Source organism: Rana temporaria, chromosome 2 (assembly GCF_905171775.1).
Source record: "Rana temporaria chromosome 2, aRanTem1.1, whole genome shotgun sequence".
Lineage (NCBI taxonomy): Eukaryota > Metazoa > Chordata > Amphibia > Anura > Ranidae > Rana > Rana temporaria.
In genome coordinates, this window is record NC_053490.1 from 395,960,814 (window position 1) to 395,974,288 (window position 13,475).

General features: G+C 43.3%; 1 protein-coding gene across 1 annotated transcript in view; it reads right to left on the reverse strand.

The window, feature by feature from the left end:
- LOC120927415 (amine oxidase [flavin-containing] A-like) overlaps positions 1-13,475 on the reverse strand; it is a 186,959-nt gene that overhangs the window by 113,173 nt on the left and 60,311 nt on the right. The window contains exons 2-3 of the mRNA XM_040338070.1: positions 13,126-13,220; positions 1,189-1,326 (exon numbers count right to left, since the gene is read on the reverse strand). Of these exons, the coding sequence (XP_040194004.1) occupies positions 1,189-1,326; positions 13,126-13,220 (233 nt within the window). The remainder of the gene's footprint in view (positions 1-1,188; positions 1,327-13,125; positions 13,221-13,475) is intronic.

The window sequence follows — 13,475 nt, forward strand, 5'->3', positions numbered from 1 at the left end:
AATTTGGTTTGATCATGATCGCGTGTGCATTGGATTGTAAGTGGGATTATTTTAATTTAATTTCACAGTATTACACTAGCGCAGGGCGGGTTCTAGCCTGTCTGATGTTGTGGTGTAAACTTTTTAGGGGGGCAGAGGATGCAAGGTCAGCAAGGCAGTATATAGGAGTCTCTGGATCAACTATGGGTATAGAATTGGGTATATGATATATTTTTTTTTTTATGGTTGAACTAGATGGACGTGTGTCAACCTGACTAACTATGTGACTATGTAGGAAAGTGTTCATAGGCCATTCCTTTTTTATAGGGCAGTGTACAGTGGCCATTAGTTTGTAGGGAGACGTACAGTGGGTTAGCAGGGCAGTGTACAGGGGGCAGCAGGGCAGAGGACAAGGAGTCAGCATTGCAATGTGCAGGGGGTCAGCTGGGCAGAGAATGAGAGGTCAAAAGGGGAGTTTACAAGAGTCAGTAGAGAAGTGTACAGGGGGTAAGCAGGGCAGAGGTAGGGAGGTCAGCAGTGAAGTGTACAAGAGTCAGTAGGGCAGTGTACAGAGGACAGGGGTCAGCTGGGAAAAGAGCAGGGGTTGTAAGGGCAGAAGACAGGGGTAAACAGGGCAGTGTACAGTTTTTAGTAGGGTGAAAAATAGGTGTCAGCACAGCAGTGTACAGCAATCAGCGGGACAGAGGACAGGAATCAACAGGATTGGAGCACAAGGGTCAGCAGTGCAGAGGACAGGGGTAAATATGGCAGAGAAAGGGGGTCAAAAGGGCAGAGGACAGGGGCCAGCAGGGCACAATACAGGGATCAGCAGGAAGGAGGACAGGGGTCAGCAGGCTGGAGGACAGGGGTCAGCAGGACAGAGTGCAGAAGTCAGCAGGACAGAGGGCAGGGGTCAGCAGGCTGGAGGACAGGGGTCAGCAGGCCAGAGGGCAGGGGTCAACAGGACAAAGAACATGGGGTCATAAGGGCAGTGCACTGGGGTCAGTAGGATGAAGGACAGAGGTCAGCGGGATGAAGGACAGGGGGTCAGCAGGACAAAGGCCGGGGTCGGCGTACCCCAGCAACCCTCTAGATCCAGCCATGCACTAGCATGGAGCGGTTGTATTAATTGAAAATCCTAGTTGCCTGGCTGTCAATCACTGATCTGGAACAAGTATGAAGATCGGGAAATATTTAGTCACTACTCACCTTTACGTGATGGATAAGTCTTTGCTGTACATTGACTTTGTATGTTTTTATACCCAATTCCTTTGCCACTCGTAAAATACGATTTTGAGTTGGTCCAACATATGCTCCACCGACATCAACATACTGGACTTCTTTGTTCTGTATAACAAAAAAAAATTAATTCAACATAATCACGCATATTTAAATAAGCATTTATGAAAAGATTTTTTGTGGGATTTGTATATATTGTATGAGTACATGAGTGACAATATCATTTAGAATTTCTTGAATTCACATGGAAAACTTACTGACAACAAGGAATATATCTGTACCATTATATCTCAGCGGTCCAGGGAAGGTCTCGGGAACAATAGGAGTTATACACATGCCGGGAAAGCACCGTGCATGTGCAGATTTCATACACTCTTGGTTATAGAGTAGGGCATGGAAAATATCTAACAAGGTTTGATTAATAAAATAAAACTTTTAACTTCAAGTCATAAACTACACAAAGTTTTTTTTTTCAGATGATAATGTATTGCATGCTATACTGGATATCTAAAACATTTTCTGCTTGCAAAGTAATCCCTTTTTATCAAATGATTATTCGTTTTTCACACTACACACTGCATTTCTCAATAAACATCTATGGATCACAGACCAGTGAGTTACTGTGGTGTACATTAAGATTTCCAGAAACAGATTAGAAAAATTCCTAACATGTTTGAAATGTTCTCAATATGGATTATATAAATATTGAAGAACACATATAGCCAATACCGTTCTGAAAATCATCACTTTAACATGGTGGAGCCTTAATCCTCTACTAATGGTACATTAACTATCCCCATAAAATGGCAGCAGAAGAAAGGCTTACCATTAGCATCACCTGTAGGCCCCTTACACCTGATCTTATTCTCATTACTGACTTACTGTACTTTGCTCCATACTGTGTCTCTGTGTGTGAGTAACCATCTTGGCAGAGACAGGGCTTTGCTTCGTCATGTCGAGATGCCCCTGATGAATAATGAAGGAATGAAGTAGCAAAAGCAAAGGAAGCACCTTAAGGGCAAGAAAAAAGCAAACAAAGGGCCACATTTGGAGTTTGGAGACCATTGCTCTAGATCAGGGGTCTCAAACTGTTGGCCCTCTAGCTGTTGCAAAACTACAAGTCCCATTCAGCATTGCAAGGCTGACAGTTACAAGCATGATGTGACTTGTAGGTTTGAAACAGCTTGAGGGTTGCTAGTTTGAGACCCTTGCGCTAGATAATTGCACCCCCACGATTACGGCGATTGGTGAAAGCCCCCCCCGCTCAACAACTCCGATCCACGGCCCCCCCCCCGCTCAACATCTTTGATCCGCGGAACCTCCCCCCTCAACAACTCCGATCTGCGCCCCCCCCCCCCGCTCAACAACTCCGATCCACAGAATTCCCCCCCCTCCCCCCGCTCAACAACTTCGTTGGAAGGTATGCTCATTTGTCCCTCATTCTGAAGTTGAAAAGTTGGGAGGTATGTATGAGGTCCAAAGTACAGAAGTGCCCTGTAGCAAAGTGAACCACTGTTTTTCAGGGGGCTAAACATAGATTTTTCAGGGTAATACTTTGGTGAAACTAATATTTCTTTTTTTTTAATCCACTTTATTTTTATTTTTTATTTTCTTATTTCATACATAGATATGCCTAATAAGCATCCGTTGCATTTTAATTGACATACATTATACAACATTTTTACATTCCTATAATATTCCAATGTACGTCTTTATATTTGTATATCCCACCCCCTCCCCCCCGCCACCCCCTGTCCTCTGCACTCTACATAGAGAATCTATCCATCACCAGTTTTGGTGGTGCAACACTCGCATCTCTCAACTAGGAATACCAAATCTCCTTAAATTTACCCTCTGCTTTCCTCCGTTTGTAGGCCAGGTGTTCTCTGCCCAACAGGGAGTTGACATATGCAATCCATTGCTTCCCTGTGGGGGCCCCCGGGGCCATCCAATAACGTGCAATGAGTTTTCTTGCCAAATACAACAGTCTTGTTACCATATAGTACTTTCCTTTTGTATACTCTCTAGGATCAATGACCTCTAACAAGTATACTAGGGGATCCAATGGGACTGGTACCTGTGCCACTCTAGTGATGCACTGTGATACTTCCTCCCAGTACCTGTGAAGCTTTGGGCATCTCCAAATCAAGTGTATGAAATCCCCCTGCTGAACTTTACACTTTGGGCCCAAAGGGGTGTCCCTTCTTCCCCATCTATGTAGTTGTGGCGCTGTTCTGTAAGCCCTGTGTAGAATAAAGAGTTGCGACAATTAGTGCGACGCAGAGACAGATACCACCGGGACAGATTCAAGCGCCCTCTCCCACTGGTCTCCGTCTATCTCCCCAATGTCTTCCACCCACTTCCTGCGGCTTCTAAGGGAGGCATGACTCTGAATTGTTGCTAACAGTCCCTCGTATATTTTTGTTATCAGTCCTCTCCGAGCTTCTGCTTGCAGAACCGCCGTCATCAAAGGTGAAATTAATATTTCTACTCAAATTTGTTTATTATTTTTTAAATAAAACAAAGATTGACAAATTGAGTACATATAAGAATGGTGGTACAATATTTAAATAGCAATAGAGCTAAATATATCGATTTATGAACAGGATAGGTATATAACAGTGTAAAAATCTAATGAGTAGAGCAACAAATAAACCAATAAAGTATTACATCGAAAGCATTATCAACTTCTATTCTATTCTATTGGTTAATTTTACAATAGCAGTAATAAGGAGATCAATCTAATAGATATATATTAAAAACAGAAGAGATAATTTGTTTAGAAGTACCACACAATAGGAAAAGAAAGGTAGAAAACAAAAAATTTAAGTAGATAGAGAGAATTGGGTAGAAAAAGGGGGGAAGGTAATGAGGGGGGTTTACAAGTGGTGATGCGATCCCAAATGAATAGAAAGTATAGTTAAGGCAAATAGAGTAAAATTACCAAGGTAATAATAGTGTGTCATCAAAGTCTGGAGGTAAACAATGCTTAACCCAAGGAAGCCAGAGTTTCTCAAATCAACTGATTCGATCTCTTTCAATTGCTTCCATTTTAGCATGAATAAGAGCTTTATTAGTTCTGTGCATGGTTTCAGCTAGAATTAAATATTTAGTTTTCCATGCCTTAGCAATGGTTTGTTTTGTGGCTGTTGTGGAGATGTAAAAAAAGGTGAAATTAATTAATCAGCTTTCAGGTTTAATAGGGCTGTAAGCAGAATTGGGCTGTATAGGTGTATCAAAGATTTTGGAGGCTAAGTCATAACTGCCTTCCAGAATATTTGGGCAATTGGGAAATCCCACCAAATATGAAATTGAGTGCCAGACTCTGAACAGCCACAAAAACAAGCTCCAGGGTAATCAGAAGCATATTTTGATATTCTAGCAGGGACCAAATACCAACGGGTTAGCACCTAAGGCCGGGTACTAACGAGCAAACATGTACGATGAAACCGGTCCGTCGGACCGTTTTCACCGTACATGTCTGCCAGAGGGCTTCTGTACAATGGCTGTACTAACCATCGTACAGAAGTCCGCGCGTAAACAATACGCCGGGCGTGTCCGCGTCGTCGCCGCGACGATGACGCGCCGATGACGCGGCGACGTGGGCGGGCCTGCCATTTAAAGGCTTCCACGCATGCGTCAAAGTCATTCGACGCATGCGAGGGACGGCGGGCGCTCAGACATGTACGGTAGGTCTGTACTGACGACCGTACATGTCCGAGCGGGCAGGATTCCAGCGGACGGTTTTAAAACACGTCCAGGAATATTTGTCTGCTGGGAAAAGGCCCGGCGGGCAAATGTTTGCTGGAATTTGGCCCGCTCGCGCCTACACACGACCGAACATGTATGCTGAAACTGGTCCACGGACCAGTTTCAGCATACATGTTTGGTCGTGTGTACGGGGCCTTAAAGTTAGTTTTCACAGCAACAACATTTAAGAAGCAGACATAGGGGCGTTGGGCTATTTTTAGCGCCGCTTTACCGTTGTTTATGTAAGAATTTTTTGGCCACTAGTAGGGCGCTTTTAACCCCCACTAGTGTCCGAAAAAGGGTTAAAAGTGCCCGCAAGAGGGCGCTGCAGCGGGTTTGGCGGCGCTGCCCATTGTTTTCAATAGTGTATTCACTGATCCTAAAGCACTGCAAAAAAGCTGCTTGCCGGACTTTTTTGGACGTCCTGCTAGCGCAGCGCCCCAGTGTGAAAGCACTCAGGTTTTCACACTGGGATTGCAGCTGAAGCTTTTTTCAGGTGCTTTACAGGCAATATTTTTAGCGCTAAAGCGCCTGAAAAACGCCTCCAGTGTAAAAGGGGTCTTGGTGGTGGACCATATGCTAGAAAATTCAATAGGCTAGGCATTAAATAAGCGATTAAGGTCTAGTTTCCATTTGGAGACATATGAGGGGGGGCCAATGTTAGTACTAGCTAAAATTTGCTTATAGCTCTCAGCCATAACTGGCTGTGGGTGGGGAGGGCTCCGGGCGGCCTGGGCCGGAGTGTGTGTGTGGGGGGGGGGGGGTGGGCTGGGAGGCCAGTATGGTTGTATGTGGGTGTGAGCTGGTGTGAATGTTGGTGGTGGATGGTATGTCATGTTTCTATCTGTTTCTTTTACTGACAGTCAAGTATTTGCGCCGGAGGACCAGTTTGGGCTCAGGCTGGGTCATCTGGTGACAAATTGTCCCTCCGTTGAGGGACCGGTGCAGTTACGTTCCGGGAGGGGACAAGGCGTGGGGGTTTGAAATGTTAGTTTTATGCCACTTCATGCAGATTTTGTAACAACAAGTGTGCCTTTTTCCTTTCCGGATGTTTATGTCAAAAAAACAATAAAAATTGTTTTTAAAAAAAAAAAATTGCTTATAGAGAAACAAAATACATCCTCTAGCATGAGGGTCAGAAATACAGTCAGTTGAAAATGAGATGAGGGTTTAAATTTTTCTGATTTGCAAACATCGGATTCCGATTGAGGAAGTCCAAATGTATAACACAAAGTAGGAAAAGAATGTATGGAGGACGCAGATACCAAATTGTATAAAGGGGATAAATTAGCTATATTCCATGCTTTGAAAGAATTAGGAGCGATCCAGGCAGGGTCAAAAGCGGGATTTTTAACAAAAGAAAGGAGTGGTAAATCAGATTGAAGGCCAAGAGAAGTTTTGAATCTGTTCCAGATGGATAAAGAATGTTTTGTGATAGAATTGCGAATAAAAGTATGATCAGTTGGTCTTAACCATAACATGTTTGATACTAAAATAGGGTCACAGTCAATAGACTCAATTGTTGCCCATAGAGGCATTTCTTTGATTGCATGGTATTTTGGTAAATGTGCAAGGTGTGCAGCATGATAGTAAGCAGAAATATTTGGGAGACTTAAACCTTTTCAGCATTGTGGGAGACAGACAATGGATATAGAAGTTCAAGGCCCAGATAAAGGAGATAATTCTGCGCTGTATAAGCCGTAAAAAATGTCCACTTGCCACGTCATCTGCCATGTCACCTGGCCACGCCACCTGCCACAAGTTGTGGATTGTCCACTGGCCACGTCACCTGCCACAAGTTGTGGATTGTCCACTTGCCATGTCACCTGGTCACATCACCTGCCACGTCACCTGGCCATGTCACCTGCCACATCACCTGGCCACGTCACCTGCCACAAGTTGTGGATTGTCCACTGGCCACGTCACCTGCCACATCAACTGGCCACGTCACCTGCCACAAGTTGTGGATTGTCCACTTGCCACGTCACCTGACAACACCTGCCACAAGTTGTGGATTGTCCACTTGTCACGTCACCTGCCACAAGTGGATTATCAACTTGCCAAATCACCTGGCCACGTCACCTGCCACAAGTTGTGGATTGTCCACTGGCCACGTCACCTGCCATGTCACCTGGCCACGTCACCTGCCACAAGTTGTGGATTGTCCACTTGCCACGTCACCTGGCCACATCACTTGCCACGTCACCTGGCCACATCACCTGCCACGTCACCTGGCCACGTCACCTGCCACAAGTTGTGGATTGTCCACTGGCCACGTCACCTGCCACGTCAACTGGCCTAGTCACCTGCCACAAGTTGTGGATTGTCCACTGTCCACGTCACCTGCCACATCACCTGGCCACGTCACCTACCACAAGTTGTGGATTGTCCACTTGCCACGTCACCTGGCCATGTCACCTGCCACAAGTTGTGGATTGTCCACTGGCCACGTCACCTGGCCACAAGTTGTGGATTGTCCACAATGCAATGCAAGCAATTACATTTTTTTATGTTTTTTTATGGTTTTTCATCATTTGCCATAATTTTTGAGATTTCTAATGTAAAAAAATAGGTCACCTTTAAAAACGCCTATAAATTAAATCGCAGCAAAACGCGATTAGCGGCGTTTTGCCGCGATTTGCGTCTGAAACGCGAAAACTTTTGCGTCTGAACCCAAAATTTTGCTTCTGAAAAAACGAGCCTAAACCCAACTGCTTTAAAACGCAAAAAAACGTGAATGTGTGCATGGACACATAGGATAACATTAAATGTGTTCAGGGGCAGTTGAAAAAAATGCCCAAATGCCTCTGAACTCGAGTTTACCAGCGTCTCGTGTGCATGGGGCCTAAAAAGATACATTCATTTTGCCTAACCAGGAACCTGTTTTAGTAATGGAGGGAAGTTAGCTGAGTATAAATCAAGTTATCTTAGGATTGAGTTGTATTCCTAGGTATGGAAGTCTGTGAAGTGTCCAAGAGAAGGGAAGTGAATGATTAGCAAGTTGAAGGTCTAAAGGGTGCAAGGAAATGGTGAGTGCAGTAGATTTTTGATAGTTAACTGTTAAGCCCAAAATGTGTTCAAAACGGTTTAGGACAGAGAGGAGATTAGGTGCTGTGATATGGAGAGATGACATGAAGTGTAAGATGTCATCTTCAAAAATACATACTTTATGATGACATCCAGCTAATTCAATACCTTTTATGTTTGGATCAGATCTAATTAAATGGGCCAACGGTTCAATAAGGAGTGCAAATAGAAGTGGGGAGGGAGGACATCCTTGTTGTGTGCCTTTTCCAATAGGGAAATGATCTGATTTAAAACCAGCATATTTGATAAATGCATTCGGCTTGTCATATAAGAAAGAAGTCCATTTAAAAAAAATGTGGTCCAAATCCCCCATTTTTGAAGAATGTATTGTAAGTATGGCCATGAGACAATGTCGAATGCTTTTCTTATATTGAGCAATTAAAAACACGCAGGTGGACGTCTGGATTTAGCAACATGGGCGAGTAAAAAAGCTCTACAAATATTATCACTTGCTTGGCACAAAGGGATAAACCCAACTTGCTCTCGATGAACAAGTTTGCCTAATACTTGATTCAAGTGGGTCGCAAGTATTTTAGCTAAAAGTTTCATGTCAATATTAAGAAGTGAAATAGAACGGTAATTTGTCCAAGAGGTTGTATCAGTTTTAGATTTGGGAATCATGGAAATTATGGCCATTAACGATTCTGAACGAAAAGAGTGTCCCCTCAACAACGTATTGAATTCATTAGTTAGGATAGGAGATAACATATCAGAAAAATGTTTGTAGTAGGAAGCACAAAATCCATCTGGGCTGGGACGTTTATTACGTTTTAAAGCCTTAATAGCCATGACTTCTGTTTCGGAGATGGGACACTCGAATCGTTCACAGTGGGTTCGTGAGCATTGGAAGGGTAATTTGTGAAAAAAGGGTAGCAGTAGCAGCATGGTCAAAATTAAGGTTGTGCGAATATAATTTAGCAAGATTTGAGTGGAATGTGTGTAAAATTTTGACAGGGTTACTTGTGTATGAATCATGGTTTAGTTTGAGTCGCACAGATGTTGTAGATTTTTGCAGTGAGCGTAAGGTATCTGGTTTGTTTTCTTTAACCACTTAAGCCCTGGACCAAAATGCAGGTAAAGGACCTGGCCTCTATTTGTGATTCGGGACTGTGTCGCTTTAACTGAAAATTGCGCGGTCGTGCGATGTGGCTCCCAAATAAAATTGGCATCCTTTTTTTCCCACAAATAGAGCTTTCTTTTGGTGGTATTTGATCACCTCTGCGGTTTTTATTTTTTGCGCTATACACAAAAATAGAGCGACAATTTTGAAAAAAATGCAATATTTTTTACATTTTTTGCTATAATAAATATCCCCCAAAAATATATATAAAACATTTTTTTCCTCAGTTTAGGCCGATACGTATTCTTCTACATATTTTTGGTAAAAAAAATCGCAATAAGCGTTTATCGATTGGTTTGCGCATAATTTATAGCTTTTACAAAATAGGAGATAGTTTTATTGCATTTTTATTAATTATTTTTTTTTTTACTACTAATGGCGGCGATCAGCAATTTTTTTCGTAACGGACACTTCACACAATTTTGACACATTTTTGGGACCATTGTCATTTTCACAGCAAAAAATGCATTTAAAATGCATTCTTTATTGTGGAAATGACAGTTGCAGTTTGGGAGTTAACCACAGGGGGCGCTGAAGGGGTTATGTTTCACCTAGTGTGTGTTTACAACTGTAGGGGGGTGTGGCTGTAGGAGTGACGTCATCGATTGTGTCTCCCTATAAAGGGGATGACACGATCGATGCAGCCGCCACAGTGAAGCACGCCACAGTTCCGGGGACTGATCGCGGGACCCCAGCGGCGATCGGGTCCGCGGGTCTCGCGGTCCCGGAGCTTCGGACTGGGTCACAGGCACGCGCCCGCGACCCACGGCTGGGTAGATGTAAAGGACGTTGCCGGTAAGTCCATCTGCCCAGCCGTGCCATTCTGCTGTCGTTAAGTGGTTAAAGGTAATAAAGGTATTGTGATTGAGGTATGAATTTATCTGTAGAGTCAGTGAGAAACAGGTCGAATTCTAAGCGGGTTCTTTTAAGCTTAGATTTAGTAAAAGGGGAGGAAGAATTGTGGAATGTATCGTGACAAAGATTAAAGTAATTTTCAAATTTTTGGTGAAGGAGCTTACGCTCACGTTTGAGAAATGATGCTTGCTGGATAAGCGTACCTCGAATTACAAGTTTATGTGCTTCCCAAAGAGAGGGGAAATATCTGCAGAAGTATTATTAATGAGTCATTGAGAGTCATTGAGAGTATGTTTAATATCTAGACAATGGGATGCGCGAGTTAGAATGGAATCATTACCGCACCAAGATGAATCCTGGGATCTTGGGATAGGGGAGGAGATGGTAGTACAAACTGCACTATAATCGGACCAAGTAAAGGGCATAATAACTGACGATAGGATCTCTGGGGCCATATCAACACTAGAGGTCGACCGATATATCGGTCGGCCGATATATCGGTCGGCCGATATATCGGTCGGCCGATATATCGGCCGATATTTGGCCGTTTTTATGAAATCGTTTTTATTGTGAAAAATCGGCCGATTCGCGGCATTCGCGACTATTACAATAAACTGCTGGCATGGCCGCCTGCCCTGCAGTACTGACCAGTGCTCTAGCAGCGTGTGTCCTCCATCCGCACGCCCACTATTGAAGTCCAGGAAAGATTTTACTGGCCTTGCATCGTAGCTCCCCGCCCCCGCTCCGCCCCCTCCCTTGGCGTGCTGTATTGGATAAAAAATCACAAGCTAAGGAGAGATTTCACTGGCATTCATCGTACCGCCCCGCCCCTCCCTCGGCGTGCTGTATTAGATACTTGTAAAGTGCCAATGATTGTTTCTCTAATACAGCACTCAGCAATCTCTCCTTAGCTTCTCTATAGTGGCCGTGCGGGTGTATGAATCAAGAATATATTGTTTCAAGAGCACTGGTCAGTACTGTAAGTCAGGTGGCAGATACTTGTAAAGGGCCAATGATTGTTTCTCTGCCACCTGACTTGCAGTACCGACCAGTGCTCTTGAAGCAATATATTCTTGAATCCTCCGCCCGCACAGCCACTATAGAGAAGCCAAGGAGAGATTTCACTGGCATTCATCGTACCGCCCCGCCCCCTCCTTCGGCGTGCTGTAATAGATAAAAAATCAGCTTCCACCTGACATGGTAACTCCCCCAGCAGGAGATCGTGGACAGCACTACTGTAGCTCTGTCTTCCTTTCCTGATGAGGCGGAGCCTGCTGGCTGCTTGTATTTTACTTGTTCAATGATTTGCTGGTCATCTCATCAGCATGAACCTAGCCTATCAGGTGCATGCAGATAGATACCTGCAGACTTAATTTTATGTCTTTTTAAAGTGAAACCTGGCTGAGGCTGGCATTGAGAAAATGGATGAGGATGACTGGGTGCATATCAGAGTTACATTGTGGAGATCCTCTTCACAATGTAACTGTCATATCCTCTTCACAATGTAACTGTCATCCTCATTCATTTTCACAATGCATTGCAAATCAATCATCTTCATTGCCACAACGCAGCACCACCCATCCCTCTCCACAACGCAGCACCACCCATCCCTCCCCACAACGCAGCACCACCCACGCCTAGCAAAAAATAAAAAAATCGGCCCAAAATATCGGCCGCATCGGCATCGGCCATAGAAAAACCCATATCGGTCGACCTCTAATCAACACTTAGGAAGATATGATCAATCCTAGAAAACTATTTGTGTGGAGTAATATGTAAAGCGTTTACAAGCTGGATTGAGCTCACGCCAAGAGTCTAACATGTTATTTTTATTTATCTGATACAGTCCCAGTATGTGATGATATAAGGTGCTTGTGTTCTAATGATGTATCAATGTGCAGATGTGCTCAGACTGGGTGCCCCACATGAATGTGCACTCACCCTTAGATGTTGACCACCTATCTCTAGTATGGTCTCTCAAGCGTGTGGGGATACCCCTGTGGAAGTCTGTTGACTGACGTCTCATGCAGAAAAAAAACTCATATAGATGGAAATGACAAAGAAAGATCCTCATTGCACAATGCCATTACAAACAACTTTATTTGGTAAAAAACAATAAAAAGTTTCCACTTACATTTAAAAGTGCCTATAATCCTGGCAACCGGCATGTTTAGCAGGTGATTATATTATGGGGTAATTGGTCCACTCATGGATGTCACCGCTCTCGGCATTCGGCTTGATTCCCGGGTGTTCGTATGGGCGGTAGTATGTCTATATGAGGTTTTTTTTCTGCATGAGACATCAGTCAACAGACTTCACAGTATCCCCACATGCTTGAGAGACTATACACTAGAGATAGGTGGTCAACATCTAGGGTTGAGTGCACATCCATGTGGGGCACCCAGTCTGAGCACATCTGCACATTGATAAGTCATTAGAGCACAAGCACCTTATATCATCACCTACTGGGACTGTATCAGATATATAAAAGTGTATATTAACCTAACTAACACTAAGCGCAGCAAATTGTCATTATATTGTTCATTTCTTTCTAGCAATTTTTTCTTACTACAGCTGGTGTATTGTTGCATATTTTTGGGTTATCCATAGGCGCTAAGGTTTAATTTTTTCTAATCCAACAACTTGCAGTTTTTTTTTGTACCACATTTGTTAAGGTTTTTTTTAGGACACCCTCTATAACAAGGCCCAAGTTTATAGGTAAGAACCTGGTGCTTGGGACAGCCAAATGACACTCAGAAAGTGTAAAAGAGGGGTGGGTGCCAGAAGAATGAATCAGTAAGGTGATTCAATAAAATAATCACCTTTTATCTTTTTTTGGTAGCCAGCGAGTTTTGGAGTTTTCGAATCTCCCTTCTGCAGGGCTTCAAATAATGTTTTGCCTAGAGAAGCTGCTGCAAAAATGAACGCTGTTCCTGGCAGATTTTGACACAATGCAAAGGGAGTTTGGAGAGGAAGCAGTCTGCTATCTGACGTGTGTTATGACAACCTGCAGGCCTAATGGGCTGCATTCCTATTAGCTATGTAGTTTAAAATAAGCTGTTGTTCTACTTACATTTCAGTAATCACAAACTTACCCTAATTGTATGTGTTCTTCCCCCAACTCTGTTCCGGGCTTCCAGTACTACAACATTAAGTCCTGATTCCACAAGCAACTTAGCAGCTGTAAGACCTGCAATGACAGCAGTAGCATCATCAGAATACTTTGCTGACATAACCCTGTATAACCCATCATAGCATTGACATAGACATGAAGGTAAAATTCTTGGCTGATAGATGATACTTTTACCTGTAACGCTTTATATTCTCTTCCTAAATGTTTTGGTGGAAATCAATAACACAGCTAATCTAAAATAAATCTAAAATTATTTTAAGGGATGGATTCAGAATCAGAACTTCCTGTAAATAAATATACTAAAGTATTGTT